This window comes from Zingiber officinale, chromosome 6B (assembly GCF_018446385.1).
Source record: "Zingiber officinale cultivar Zhangliang chromosome 6B, Zo_v1.1, whole genome shotgun sequence".
Taxonomy (NCBI): Eukaryota; Viridiplantae; Streptophyta; class Magnoliopsida; order Zingiberales; family Zingiberaceae; genus Zingiber; species Zingiber officinale.
In genome coordinates, this window is record NC_055996.1 from 100,230,484 (window position 1) to 100,246,600 (window position 16,117).

General features: G+C 37.5%; 1 protein-coding gene across 1 annotated transcript; it reads right to left on the reverse strand.

Moving 5' to 3' along the window:
- Positions 1 to 355: 355 nt before the first annotated feature.
- LOC121988479 (5'-nucleotidase domain-containing protein DDB_G0275467-like) lies at positions 356 to 8,626 on the reverse strand. Its single transcript, XM_042541929.1, has 14 exons — positions 8,421 to 8,626; positions 8,290 to 8,343; positions 8,028 to 8,204; positions 7,787 to 7,923; positions 7,550 to 7,699; positions 4,982 to 5,083; positions 4,334 to 4,498; positions 4,090 to 4,200; positions 3,587 to 3,684; positions 2,986 to 3,109; positions 2,523 to 2,612; positions 1,400 to 1,444; positions 660 to 980; positions 356 to 591 (listed from the first exon to the last, which is right to left on the reverse strand). The coding sequence occupies exons 2-14, from the start codon at positions 8,318 to 8,320 to the stop codon at positions 562 to 564; spliced, it is 1,581 nt and encodes a 526-aa protein (XP_042397863.1). The 5' UTR covers positions 8,321 to 8,343; positions 8,421 to 8,626; the 3' UTR covers positions 356 to 561.
- Between the last annotated feature and the right edge of the window lie 7,491 nt (positions 8,627 to 16,117).

A 16,117-nucleotide genomic window follows, 5' to 3' on the forward strand; every position in this document is an offset into this window, starting at 1 on the left:
TCATTCTGTATTCAATGAAACCATCCCCTCTTCTTATGCCCCGTTAGTTGCCTGACCTTTTCCATTATGCTAGGTATCTAACCAAGGGACTGGTGATACCCTTGGCTAGATATTAGAGAGTTATCACCTTTTTAATTCCAACAAGAGAGACAAACAAAATTTATATGTTATTAAAAAAAAAAGACACTCATCTAACAACGTAAATTGAGATCATGACCCAGAACAAAATTCTGTTGCTTAAAAATTTAGAACTGACTCCGATCAGACTCTAAAATGATAACAATGTGCAATGACTCAAGTCTGCAGCCCAAGATGCCACAGGAACTATCGCCTCTACTTACTAGGAGAAACGACGAAAAAAAAAAGTTGACATTCACCAACTCCAGAATGATAATTCCAGTTGTAAGTGCTACAAGGAAGTATTTGCAAGAAAAAATTCCCTCTCCACTAACTAATTTCGAGGGATTGAATCTATCTCAAAATATTGCTACATGTAGAAGTTACATGGTCGATCATGCATGAAAATTCCATCTAGAGTAAATCGAAAACAAACAATGATTGCTACTGCGATTTCAACAAACTTGATGGTACCTGCAAGAAAGACTAATAAGAAAGATTGTTTTAGCAGAAAATAGGGATTCCCAAAACCAGACTGTTACCTTCACATGATGTGGCATAATCTTTATGTCATAGGGCACATGTAGCCACGACTCGAGAGAGCAAGACGAGAAATTTTCAGGTTTACTTGTATATATATCAGCGTATTGATGGATGTGGTACGAGAATGCAGATTCCTGACCCGTGTCGGTAAGAAATGTTGCTCCGAAGTTACTATTGAACAGGCTACGCATTGTAGATCTACAATGTTGCCTTTCCACGTTAAGTTCTTGCACCAATCTGCGGTAATCATGTCCTCGCTCACCGCTAACCACTGTGGCATAAAGTTTGCCAAGCAGTTCCTCAATTATATGAAACTTTGCCTATAAACAAGCAAGTTCAGATTTTCATAAGCAAATGTTTTGGCTGGTTATCCACAAAAGGTTCAAAAGACTAAAATTAATAGAAAGAAAAATAGAAACAATATCGAGAGAAACAAACAGATACATCACAGTTCTGTGCAGAAGACCCATTAAATTAGAGCAAATGAGTTAATTCAAAACGAACACTGGGATAAGATATAACATAACACTAATAAATGTCAACAAGTAACTTACTGTTCAGGAGTTGATAGGCCAGTTGTATTTATCACTTGAGATTTGTGAACGTAGATGTTTACAAGGAGTGGCAGTCATATTTGATAATGTTACGAATATGGAGCAATACCAAGAAGCACAAAAACGGATGAACATAAGTCCAAGAATGCACAACAAGATAAGAAGATTCTGCAGATGCTCATTACCTGATAAGATCGGTATCTCTCGCCATTTTGAATCTTTATTTCATTCTGAAGAACAAAAATATTTATTAGTCAACTCAAGTTGCACAATTCATTTGAAAAACTTGACAACTTTACATAGATATGAATTGTGACCAGAAATTTTATTATGATGTAAAAATGCAGGTTGTGAGCTGACAAAAAAACCTTTATATTAATGGTTGGTCCTCCAGCAAACATACTTGGAAATATACTTAGAAATGATGTAAATCATGACCGAGTTAGAACAAAGACAGCCATTCAAGATATGTTTGAAATATTATAGTATTAGCACAACAATGACTGTTAAGAGGCGGAGTTTGCTAAAGAACTGGTCTTTGAGTATTTTACTTACAGAAGATACACAGGAAACTCAAAAAAGTTATTTTGATAGTGCAAGTATAAAATTTTGACCATTTTAATCCATTTTTGATGAACTAGGAGAAACATTTGCAATGCCATAAATAGTGGTGTCGAAGAACTATATGACATGAAATAATAGAGAATCAAATCATGAATAACTATAATTCCATGTTTGAGTAATTGCATCCTCCAAATCTCAAGTAGTGTGCCTTGGGTCACAAATGTATAGAACACTTAAGTTGTTACAGTATCATCGAAGGTTAAGCAAAGCATATGAGTGGTTATTTGCATATTCAGATGATAAAAAATAGTTATCCTGTGTCAACCTCCTCACAACTATTTGGGGCTACTAAAGCATACACAAAAAGGGTTTAACTAGCACCGAATTATCTACAGAACACTGAATAAGTGACAAATGCCTTTAACATGTGTGGTATTATCAAATGTTCTGGTCATAAAGATTCTCCCATGTGGCATTACCAGATGTTATCTAATGCATAGAAGTTAGTTCAGGTCTCTTTTGAATATATTCCACCATTATTCTTTAACCAAACAAGATAAATTAGCAATTCAAACAGACCTTAGACAACAAACAAAAACACAGCCTACACAGGTGCTACTTGAATACAAATATGCCATTAATAATAATCATGTACAAGGGTGTTACTTGAACACAAATATGCCATTGATTATAACCACGTACATACATGAGGGTCAAATATTCTTTAATTTAAATATTTCAAACCTCAAGTTCATGAATGATAGCAGCAGTACGCCAACCAGCTTTTGAAGGTCCTCTCAAGTCACTAAACAAGTGATCACCAAAGTATATCACCTATACATAAACCAAATCATTTTTCTATTAAAAAATTACATGAACCTGAAGAATCATGCTTAAGATATTGCACAAAATGTTTTAATAACAAGAGTTCAACAGAGTATAATCATGCTTAAGCTATTGCACCAAAATATATTGTTCACAAACTCTGAAATCGAAAATGCATATGAAAAGTTTCTCTACCACCCATTTATATTGTACTTATAACAATTTCAGATCTAAATGACGTTATAAATGAAAAATCAAATGCATATGAAAGTGATAGAAAACTAAGTTGAGCAAATCCTTTTTGGTCCTTCTCAGAAAACCATCTATGCTTATTGTGTTGAAATCCTGTTCAAGGAATTCCAAAGACAAGAAACTATGTTACCTCAGGACCTTTCCACTTTGTAATTTGTAGAAATGATGTCAGGCAACCATGATAGTAGACTTGGTCAGGGAGAAGTTGGTCCACTGCTGTAAAAGCCAAGGTGTCGTTTGCTATGTCATAGCATCTACATGAATGAAAGATGTTAGACAAATTGAACAAGAACAATTGTACCATCTTAGGTGTGTAGCATATAAAAGATTTAATAAGGTTTTTGCAGTTTTGATGTTTCAACTTGCAATTAAACATGTTCAACAACTGTGTATCAAGAGCAGCAGTAACTAAGATAATTAGAATGTGGCCATCAATATGATGCAAAGGATAAAATACTGGTCTTGAATCAGATATCAGTCTCAACAGATGTCGAATTGATACTATAAAATTATTAGTCACTTTAGTACCTAGTAAACACCGTACACGCACCATTGACCATACTAATCAATATTTGAAATGCACATAAATTGAAATTCACAAAGCAAAAAACATCTCACATAAGTGAAGAATTGTTACAATGATCTGACATTAATAAATCAAGCTATGCACTGAAGTAATATTGCTAGAATAAGAATAGGAAGCTATATACAAAATGTAATAGTGAGATTACCGAAATGGGTGTTCAGATGTGTAAAAGTGTGGCTTATTAGCCTTAGCAATCACAACATCAAAAAGTTCCCTCCAAGAATTTCTCACATCTCCAGTGTCCTAGTAAATAAAGTGGAAAATTAAATACAAATAAAATCACATGAAATAACGAGAGTTTTCCTAAATACATGCAGAGCAAAAATAATTATTTAATCAAAAACTGAGAATAAGGAAACATCAATGTACACAAGGATCCTACAAAATCGATTAATGCAGAACCAAGAGTTTGTCTAGAAGTATTGCTTAATCAGAACATTAGGGTTGGTATTAGCAAAAATAAAAGCATAATAAGAACTAGAAAACATAAGGCACTGCAATGAAATTCTGATATAACACATGTTTAAGCAAGAAATACATTATAATATATTTCAACCTTTGTAGAAAGATATTTAAAAAAAAATCAACTAGCTTACGCTAGGCATCTCTTTTACTTCAAACAAATGTGATATATACACTGTAAAGCACCTCTAGCATAAAACGCATGCCTCCATCCACAAAACTGTATGGAGAATTTGTTAGTAGGAAAAGCTTCTTCCCCTTCTCCTTCAACTTCTTGAGTAGGCAGAAAAGCTGACTCTGCAAAACACATGTATTTCATACTCTCAAATATGACAAAGCAACAGACAAAAATAGATCTGCAGCAACCTCTCATTTAAAGCCAAGAAAGAAATGTCTCAGTCAAGAATTATGAAAGCAAGACTCCTCTTACATTCTTCACAAGATACTTTGTAGGATCAGAAAGAATCTCTTTATGGAGCAAGCCACTTTTATGCACATGCTGAATTGCCTGGTTTATGTCTTCATAGACATTGGAAGGATCAAAATCTAGCTTGGCATCCACAAAATGTTGTATGGTATCGGCAATTAAGCACACCTACAAAAGAAAAGAAGAAATATTTGATATTAGAATCTGATAGACCAGGAGAAATTTTACCTAAACAGAGTGAGCCAATATTACAGTTTAGTGCAAGTCAGCGAGACGAACAAGTGCCAAAAAAGTGTGGTAGAGATAGCACTGCTGACATATTTTCTATCAGAGTTAGGTAGCACAACTTATTCATAAAGTAGTCCATATAAAAGAAACTATTGCTCTAATCTGAAGAAACTGGCTATGACTGATAATTGAGAAGAAAAGATCTATCTTAATGATACACTAGCAGCAGCAAAAATAATTTACAAGCTTATGAGTACTTGATGAAAGCAAATACTTAGCTCAGGCCATTCTCTCACCATATATACCTTTTTTTAATTGTCTCTCAAGTAGACTATGGAATCAGAAATCAACTAACAGAAACCATTTCACATATTTGTATATATATATATATATATATATATATATATATATAGTATGATTTACCTCGCTAAAACAAAAGAAGTCCATCAAACCAACAAGTACTCGTGCTTGGGCTCGACCAATATGACGAGTGCCATACATTTCCTTAATCTTCTCCAAGGAAATCTGATTAACAACCAAGAAGATGTTTTAATGATATTGAAGTAATATTCATTGCTTGGTGCAATTTAGATCTAATACTGAGAATTTTGGTTAAAATCTAATTAAAATATTAAACATTTATTCCACTAATATCTAAAAACTATATCCATGGGTGTACAAACATTGGCTATTATTACCAAGAATGTAATTAAGATCAAATTCATTTTTATTGAGCTTAAATATATCTCAATCATTACCCTGATAAAAATAGATAAATGACAAGGAAAAAAAAAAGGTTTTTTTTCTTACAAAGGTACATCTCGTTCACTACCCTGATAAAACAAATGAATATATATAGTTCATTATCCTGATATCAAACAAAATGTTTTTTTTTTCATACAAAAATTCAGATTCTCAGAATCAATTATCTTAGATCAACAAAGGGACTCGAGAAAACTCATCACTATTTTACAATCTCTGTTTTAGTTCCTTTTAATTTTGATGAACTGATCTCTACCTTTTCCTTCGATCACTACTTTTCAACTTGATTATAATTTCACAGCGTTGAATTTTGCTGCCATTTCTTTTTTATTTTAAGAGGACTGATCGGTGACGCTCTATTAAATCAAGTAGGTTTAAGAAGAAGTTAATTCAGTGTAGCAGAAATAATAGCCACATTAAGTGTAGCAATTAGCCAGTTGCCATGAAAGGCACTATTATTTAATCTTGAAAGAAGAACACCACAATACCAAAGAATAGAGAGACTTATCATGTTGACCCACAAATCCAGGACATCAGCTTGCACACCCCTCCAAAGGACCAGCTCAAAGACGTTGATGAGCCCTTGGCAAGCAGCATCGTGCATTGCACTGCGCTTGTAGATGTCCTGGAAGTTGACGCCACTAGAGTCTCAAGGAACTCATGGATCCCGACTAGTTCACCCTCACTAGCAAAGTACATGAGGTAGATATTGAAGTTGAAGAACATCATAAAGGGAGCTTCACCAGGAGATATTCTTGTTGGTGAGGCACTGCATGGAGCAACAACAATGCGTTGGCCAAAGGCATTCACCGTGTGGCATCACAACATCAGGAGGAAGTGAAGGAGGGAGGGGTGCAGCAAAGTAGAGCCAAGTCAAGTCGTCGAGGCCACAAATGGCAAAATGAAAAGAAGTGGCAGAAAAGGAGGAGATGAGGTGGAGAGCATACTCCAAGAGGATCAGAGGAGAGTCAAGAGTGGTACTCCATTTGCCGAAGCACCTGCCAAAAAATAGGGTCGTTGAGGTGCAACATGCACACCATGAACCACAGCAAGTTGCTTCCCATGCACGTTAAACCAGTCTAATCATACAGGCCCTTTCGAGCCCTGTTCAAATGAGAGTCGTAATGTTCATTTGAAAGGGTTCGCATGGTTTTGGAAACACCAAATAGATAGATGGGTCCTATTTCGGAATTTTGAATCATGGAGGGCCAGAGCAGGGTAGTTGCTCATAAACTTACACAGAACCAAGACTAATTTACTACTGTTGCCTCTTGAAAGTGAGTACACTTTTTGGAAAAAATCAATTTTCATGGAACTACCAAAGAGCTTCTCCTTTTTCAAAAAGCTTTTAGTCACCAAAACAAAATTTTGCACGTTCAAATGTTAAAAATTTCAGCTATGTCCAAAAGGTACTTAAGCAATTTAAAGAATTTAATCTTTTCTTCCTCCCTATATTTGCAAACAGATAGAAAAGGTGCATAAGGAATTAAAATATTATAAAACCTTTAAACATAAGTTGAGAAAAGAGAATAATGAGTGCTACTAAAGTGAAGTTTCTTTGACTAACCTATTGTTCATAAAGAATAATTAATTTATTTTGTTAGAAGTAAATAACATAAATAGCAAATAAAATAACAGTATAAGCTATAGAACAACATATAACATACAAACTATTATATAGTTTCTGGTTATGTTCCACCAGTCATATCATTATCAAACATTTGCATTAATTTTTTCCACAGCATATAGAAGTTACTTTTCTGAAACAATTCTAACTTACACGTCTTAAATTTTTTTAAAATAGCCTTTTCGTAGCTTTATCAAGTTAAAGAATGACAGAAAATTCCCTAAAATAGTATTATCCAATGACGTAAAACATAAAAAAATAATCAATGTTATGGCTCTTAGTGTACGAATACCAAACTGATCAAATAAGTAAACAAAAGAATATCCTCTTGGCTACAAATTTCTACATTAGCATAATTGGTTATTTATCTAATTTGCTAGTTGGCTTCAAATATTTGATGAGACCTAGTGTGTATATATGTTGACAGGGATAACAATGTTTATAAACAAGCAAACATTGACACAACTATTGGGAGATTACCTAAGGTGGAATTGCTGCAAACTTATCTTAACTTTTCTGACATGTATAGCCTGAAAATTAAGTCTTTTATAACTATGTAAATTATAACATAGTATCATCGTATAGAAGGCAAAAGAGGTTACCTTGTGGCGTCCAAAAAAGCACCCATCTGTTTCAATAGACCCGAAAAAGTCAAGCTTCAGAAGGCATCCTCTGAGCCTGTCATAACACAGTCCTCTGATTGGAAACGTTGGATCATATTCAAACAGCAAACAACTCTCAGGATACCGGAGCTGAGCATCACATTCAACAAATCAAGAGTTATTCTCACAACCTATAACGGATACAGAATAAGTATTCATTAGGTTATGCTGACGGACCTCATTTACAAGATGCTTTTTGGCGAGGTCGTAGATCAAATTTTGCAGGTTTCCAGAGTAATGCGCAAGTGTGTAGTCATAATCAAATCCGAAGACTTCAATATCGTCTAACCTCACATTCCTGTTCACATAGATGCCTGTTACCGCAAGAATATAGGAAAACGAATGTCAGGTTCCAATATTCCCCTTTCCCGAACCAAAACTTGAGAAACACGCGGATAAGGGGGAGAAAAGGGCGTGCCTTCTGGATCCATCTTGGGCATTTCCTTGAGTGCGACGGGAATGTTTAGAAAGCTTCTTTTCGCCTCCTCATATGCATGCCGGATCTTCTCAATCTCATCCACGAATTTTTCATCGGACCCCATCGCGGGAGCTGCAGTGCTACTGAACTCCCGCCGACATGCTCCTTCCTCAAACCCTAAGGCCGAGAAACCTTAATTTAGTCCCAAAATAGTTCGCGCCGATAGAGGACCAACTAGGAAAACAACATCGAAAACACCAACCTCCTCGCCATCCCGAGCGAGAATAACTCATCGAGAGAACCGATTCCTGCTGAACTTATGAAAGAAAAAGAATATTGAGGCCGGCATCGAAGTCTGTCATCAAAAATTATGTGCGCACTCGAGCTCGTTACCAATTTGCGGTTGCGGGAGGTTAATAACGGGGCAAGAGCCCTTCTCGTTGCCGCCGCCATTTCCCAGGTGACGGAAGAGGGAGGAAAAAACTAGCGCTCCCGCAGAAGCGTCGGATCGCCGTCGAATTCGATGGCGTGCGGCGGCGAAGAGCAGTTGACCGCGGAGGACAGATGAAGTCAAGGCACGAGACGCGGAGGATCGCCTCGCTTTTTTTATAAGCCGGCAAAAGGCAAATACGTCGCCCCAGCGGTGATTGAGGAGGCAAAGGGGCAGGTGGGCTGAGGTCTGAGATTCGGCCCAAGACCGTATCCGGCAATCCATTTGTCACTTACCAACTCAACTAAATCCGTGTGCGCCTTCTTTGGTAAGCGTAGCCAGATGGCATTGTCAATTGACACGCCTGATTTACACGCGTTGCTTTACGCGCAAGGCCTGTCCGTCGATGGTGGCAAAGCGCTCTGGCGGCGCGTGATGATGACAAATACGAATGGCACATCCCTTAGATTAAAAAAAAAAAAAAAATCCAGAGATATGTGCTCCTATAAATAACATTTAGAAAACACATAATTAACTTTTATTACAATAATATATATTAATTTTACTATTATTGATTACTATTCTTGGAATTGTAGTACCTATGACACATTATAATAACCATAATTTTATAACTGTAACAACATTAATATTCGATGAGTAGTTTGAATGTATATTGTTGCGCTATTAAATAGTAATTATTATCATATGAATATTAGATGAGTGAATTAAATTTATATTATAATAGTTATAATTTTATAATTATAACTTGAATGATATATTAGTAAAATTGAATGTGCACTGTATTAGTTATGAAATAGTGACGGATAACATGAATATTTTTGAATCGAATAAAAATGAAAATTAGGATTTTAACACGAAATTTAAGCGCATGGTAATAATGAAAATAATAACGAAGGTCAGGAGGATAAATATATACACAACGGAACAATAACAAGCAATTAAAACGCAAATGGGCGCCATTTGATCATTTCATTTGGGAAAAAAAAACAATGAGCGTCTTTTAACTTTTGGCTTTTTTATCTGGGATACGGTGATAAACTTGAACCCCTAAAGAATCGGTTCAAGTATAGAAGAGGTAATGTGACCATCAAAATTAATAGGAGGATAAAGGTACTCGTAATAGTAGTGATAGAACCGAGCTGATTATATGGGTGATCGGACATGCATGTTTGTTTGGGCCTTCAACCCGGTTAGATTTAGCACCTCAACCTAGGACTAACAAGTCATCTTCATTGTTAAATAGTAAATACTCTGATTCACGGACTGAGCCGGGCTTTAGGGTCGACCGAGCTCGACGTGCCCCCACTCAGCTTAAGGTATAGGCCAAGTGAGCGCCAAGTCAAATATGATGCCCTATAAGGCCGAACGAGCATGCTCCTGACTGATCGACTGTCAACTAGCCTACAGAAGAGCTCATATATCTGTCATGTCGCACTCTTATGGAAGTTTTATGCTAGGAAGGATAGAGAACATTCCGTAAATAAATCGTACTTTAAAAGCTTCTAACCTGTCATCACATATATTTGTGTGCTCGTTTAAGGAAAAGTGTCAGAGACACTTTATGACTTGTCTTTTCCTAATAATGCTTTGGGACAACATGTCAATACTTTGAGAAATGTGCATAAAGCAATAGTAACACTATAAAAAGGTTTCTATCTACAGGAGGAAGTATGCAATGCAATGCTTCATATTTTAACACACTCATTGCTACAGTTCTTCTCTTTCTCATACACGAATCACTAATTTGAGCGTCGGATGATCAACGCTAGGAAACTCTTCCCTAGCCCAACACTAACGCTCCTATTATTGCAGGACAGCGTGAAGTCTTCATCAAGTTAACAGTGGAGCCATGTTTCCAGCTCACCGCCTTCATAGCTTTCGGGCAGGATCATATTTGGCGTAATCTATGGGAATCTCATGTGCATTCAAGGCGTGAGGATGGAGGGCGTTGGACGATTAACGACTGTGACCTTAACGTTGGAAGAGTTTGAGATGTTAATAAGCACTTGAGCTGCAAAGATAGTAGAGCAACAACAACAAGTGGTGGTCGAGTGTCGAACATTGCATGACCTAGCCATCTTTGCCATAGGACAACACGCCGGACATAGGACCTGAATGGAGGATCCAGCAGCTCACAAGTCGAACCACCAGCCGACAGGTGATTTCTAGCAAGAACCCGCTCCACACACCAAATTGCCACAAGTGTCGAATGCACCGATCCAGTACCATAGGGTGTTGTTTCGAACGCCCTCCAAAGAGCATGACCGAGCAGAGAGGACACAAGGATCATCTTCAGAAGATGCACTTATCCAGGATATGCGCAAAGGCAAGGCACCCCGAATAGATGACTCTCCCGAACAGGTGAACACACTATTCTCCCAAGAGATTCTCGAAGATCAGTTGCCTCCCCATTATCATCCTTTTACGATCGGAGAGTATGGAGGAGCAATTGACCCGAAAGACCATTTACTCAAGTTTGAGAACATGGTCTGATGGTCATACTCCACCAGTACACTAACGGAGTTAAATGTCGAATGTTTCTCACTACTGTATACGGCTTAGTGCAGAGATGATTCAAGCAACTTCTAATCGGCTCAATTTGTTGCTTTAAAGACTTTATAATGACATTTTTTTATCATTTCATTAGCAGCCGCTTGTTAGGACCTTTGTGCCCGCTAGAGGGGGTGAATAGCGTTTCGTCGCGCTTGTCGATTGCTTCGTTTTGATAATGTGCAGCGGAAATAAACACAAGACACACACAACGCTAACACTACGGATTTATTTGGTATTCACCTCAAGAAGAGGTGACTAATCCAATGATCTACACGACACGCTAACTACATTAATGAAAATCTCCTTCTCGGTCGCAGCTGGAGGCGGAGAAGCCTCGTACAGTACTCACACATAAACACAAACACGAACATAAGAAGAAGAAACAAAAATACAATGTAATACACCCTTCTTCTTGCTTACTTGTGCTTGTCGTCGCCTCTTGAACCTTGGAGAAACTCCCCAAGTGCCTTCAAGAACTAACATGAGTAGATCGGAGAAAGCTCATGAAGAATCACTGAAAATCGCAGAAAACATATCACAAAAATCTGCGGAGAAAATGCTCCGCCCAGGCTTTAAACAGAGCTCCCAATCGATCCAATTCTTCACCAATCGATTGTCACGTTAGCACCGCTTCATCGTAGCCGTCCATCGCTCGTTTCCTGCACAACGGTCGAATCCCAATCGATCGAGTGATCGATTGGGAACATCTGAATCGATCGGTGGATCGATTCAGAAGCGTTCTGTGTTCTCGCGATCGCGCGAGAACTCCCCTGCCCAATCGATCGACCAATCGATTAGGCAGCTCCAAATCGATCGCTCGATCGATTGGGAAAGCTTCTGTGCTCGCGATTTCACATCACAATCGATCGACCGATCGATTGGGCCTTCCCACAATCGCAGCACACACCAATCGATCGACTGATCGATTGAGTTCAATCGATCACCCGATCGATTGACCATCCTGGACTTGACTCAAACTCAAGTCCAAAGCCTCCAATCCAACTCCTGGTCAACCGTGACCTATTGGGTCTCCGTGCCTAGTATTTGGCCACACCCGACCAACCTCGAACTAGCCTTCTAGCCTCCTCCATCAGCCTTGCGTCCCTCGGATATCTCCCCATCCTTCACGCCTTGCCTTCAAGAGCTTCCTTCGGTCTCATCCTAGTTATCGAGTTCTCCTTGCCAAGTCACACTAGGACTTACCTTGATAAGACCGCATACTTGGACTTACAACCTTTAATTTGCCAAGTTCACACTTGGAATTTCCAATTTGCCTAACCTCCAGTTAGAACTTCCACCACTGCCTAAACTCCAGTTAGGACTTCCAATGTTGGAGTGTATACTAAAATCCTAAGCTTTTGTAAACATTTGTTTTGAATAAAGAATCACATTTGGTCAAATTATCTACATTTGTTTGTAGTTGTTCAATTAATTTATATTGTAGATAACATAGTATGTGGTGTCACATACAGAATATGATGTTATCAGTACCTTATAAATTATAAACAGTGGCTCACGACCAAAATGGAAAGGAACAAACCATTAGAAGGTCGTAGTGTAATCAAGTATCAGTTTATCTTGGTTGTATAGTTACACTAGTACACTCAGAGTGTATTGAGTAGGACCATTTGAGGTCGTTTCTTTTATACTGACTTTATAAAGAAACAATGACCTCAGTTATTATGGAAGTGTGTGCTCTTAATCCTAATGTAATAACAAGCACGTATATTTGATATTTATTTCTTTAATTTATCAATGGATGAGATTTAGTTCGTTGAATCAATAAACCCGATAAGTTGGGAAATGGTATCACTTATAGTGTGTGTTGTTGATTATAGAAGGAAACTGTGTCCTAGAGATACTAGGTTGATAATGTCCTCAAGAGGAACTCATAAAGATTGTCATATTAAACCCTGCAGGTGGACTTAGTCCGACATGATAATAAGGTTGAGTGGTACTACTCTTGGACTTAGATATTAATTAAATGAGTTGTCAGTAACTCACTTAATTAGTGGATATTCGATATCTTAAACACAGGGAGACTAACACGCTCATAATAAGAAGGAGCCCAAAAATGTAATTTGGGATTGGTGCGGTAGTTCAATGATAGTTCTCTAGTGGAATGAATTATCATTGATAAAATTAAGTTGTGTGTTCGGGGCGAACACGGGATGCTTAATTTTATCGGGAGACCAAAACCAATTCCTCCTCTCGGTCCCTATCGTAGCCTCTTATTTGTAGAGTTCTATACCCACCTATACCCACCTTCTATACCCACCCAATAGGGCCAAGCTAGCTTGGGAACCAAGCTAGGGCCGGCCTAGGTATAAAATTGGGTGGCCGGCCCTAGCTTGAACCCAAGCTAGTGGGGGCCGGCCAAATTAAATTAAAAAGGAATTTTAATTTTAATTTTAATTTTTATTATGTGGAAGAAATAATTTATTAAAGAGAATTTAAATTAAAATATCTCTCTTATAAAAGATCTACAAAAGATTAAAGAAAGAGATTAGATCTCTTTCCTTATTTGTAGATTGGTGAGATATTTTATTTTTTCTTTAAAATTATTCACATGTTAATAAAATTAAAATTATAGAAATTTCCTTTTATTAACCATGAAGAGATTTTTAAAGAGAAATTTATTTTTTAAAATTTCCGGAAACAAATTAGGAAGTTTTAATTTGTTGATTGAAACTCTCCTAATTTGCTCTCTTGATGTGGCCGGCTATTAGAGATTAATTGGGGAAATATTATTTTATTTTTCTCAATTAAATCATGTCAAGGGAATTAAGGAAATTTTATTGTAATTAAATTTCCTAATTTGCCTAGGCCAAGGAATATAAAAGAAGGGGTGAGGGTGCCTTCACAAGACACAACCTCTATTGTTTTCTCTCCCTCTTTTGTTCCTTGGTGTGGCCGGCCATCTTCTCTTTCTCTTCCTCTTGTGGTGGCCGAATCTCCTTCTTCCATTGGAGCTCTTGTGGTGGCCGGATACTACTCGGAGAAGAAGAAGAAGAAGGAGAGAAAGCTAGCATCTCTTGGAGCTTGGTTAGTATTTTGGTTTTTCTCCTTGGTGAAGTTTTCCTTTGTGGCCGAACCTTGCTTGGAGGAGAAGAAGGTGGTTGGTGGTTTCTCATCTCGGTAGATCGTTGCCCACACAACGTCCGAGGTTAGAAGAGGAATACGGTAGAAGATCAAGAGGTTTTTCTACAAGGTATAACTAGTAGTTTTTCTTTCCGCATCATGCTAGTTATTTATGGAAATAATACCAAATACAATAGGCTTACGTTCTAGAATTTCGAATATGTTTTTTCGATGTTGTGTTCTTTTGTTTTTTCTTTTCCTTGTGATTTGATTGTTCTCTTTGGTTAACCTAAAGTTATTTTAGGAAATTAAATATTAGCTTTCTATAAAAGGTTTTGTCTAGTCGGTGGTGGTTGCTCCCATATCCAAGAAGGCCATGTGCCTCGCCACGTCAGTACTGGGAACCAATTATGGAAATTAATATTTAATGGAATTAATAACTTAAGGAGACTTGGGTCGAACGTGTTAAGTTCCGCAGGAGATCTAAGTCAAAACCTAAAAGAACAAATAGATTAAGTTTTGGATCAAACGTGTTAAGTTCCGCAGGCGATCCAAAATTTAATTTAAAAGAACACATGGTAGCTAGGAAAAGGTTCAGACCTTTGTACAAAATTTTTATACAGTGGAACCTATAGGTTTTCCGAGTAGCAACCAACATTCCAATTTGCCTAACCTCCAGTTAGGACTTCCACCACTACATAAACTCCAGTTAGGACTTCGATACACCTAACCTCCAGTTAAGACTTTCATACGCCTAATCTCCAGTTAGGACTTCCATATGCCTAACCTCCAGTTAGGACTTTCCCAGTCAAGTCTCTTGTCAACCTTGACCTACTTGACTTGTATTCTCATCAACCTGGTCAACCCTTTGACCATCTCCACAACCGGACGATTGCCCTAGCAATCTCCATATATTGTCAAACATCAAAACTCAAACTTCGACTCAAGCTTGACTCGACTCAAGCTTGACTCAACTCAAGCTTAGTCAAACTGGTCAAACTTGACCAAGGGAAATTATCCCAACAATCTCTCCCTTTTTGATGTTTGACAATACTTCTAAGTTAATACCTCTAAGTTAGACTAAATCTCATAGCCTTAACTTTTTCATTATCACAAGGCTAACTCCCATAGCCTTAACCTCTTCTTTATCACAAGGCTAAATCTCGTAGTCTTAACCTCTTCTTTATAACAAGGCTAAATCCCATAGCCTTAACTTCTTCATTATCACAAGACTAAATCTCATAGCCTTAACCTCTTATTTATCACAAAGCTAAATCTCATAGTCTTAACCTCTTCTTTATACCAAGGCTAAATTTCATAGCCTTAACCTCTTCATAACAAGGCATGAATGAAGGTTTCCTTCATTCTCTCCCTTTCCTAGAGGGCAAACTCCCCCTACTTGGGATGAAGGCCTAACTTAACCTTCCATTCTCCCCCTTTGTCACACATCAAACACTGAAAATAAACTCTTCTCCATAAGAGTTAACTCTTCGTTGTTTACAACCTCACATATTGTCAACAACCCCATAATGAAGATCTCATATTCTTCATTGCCGCCAAAGCTCCCTCTTGAGCTCTACTTCACTTCACAATGCTCATCCTAGAGTATGCATCAACTTCCCAATAAAACTCTCATTCATTATATTCAATACTCCCCCTTGAGCAGTAATCTTCTTCTCAATGCTCATCCAAGAATATTTTTCACTTTACCAATGAAGGTTTGATCCCCTTCATTAACTCAATGCTCCCCCTTAAGCAGTAATCTACTCCACAATACTTATCTGAGAACATTTATTATCCTAGCAATGAAGATAACCAATCTTCCATTGGTCCCAATACTCGACCCTGAGTATTAATTCATCATGAAGGTTTAACCCCCTTTCAAGGTCTTTGAAAAGATTTTTATGTTTTCAAAGAGTAACTCCTCCTAAAAACATGGTCAAACTTCTATCATTACACCAACAATGACTTGGGGTTCCTAAATAATTAGGAAAACCAAAACTCG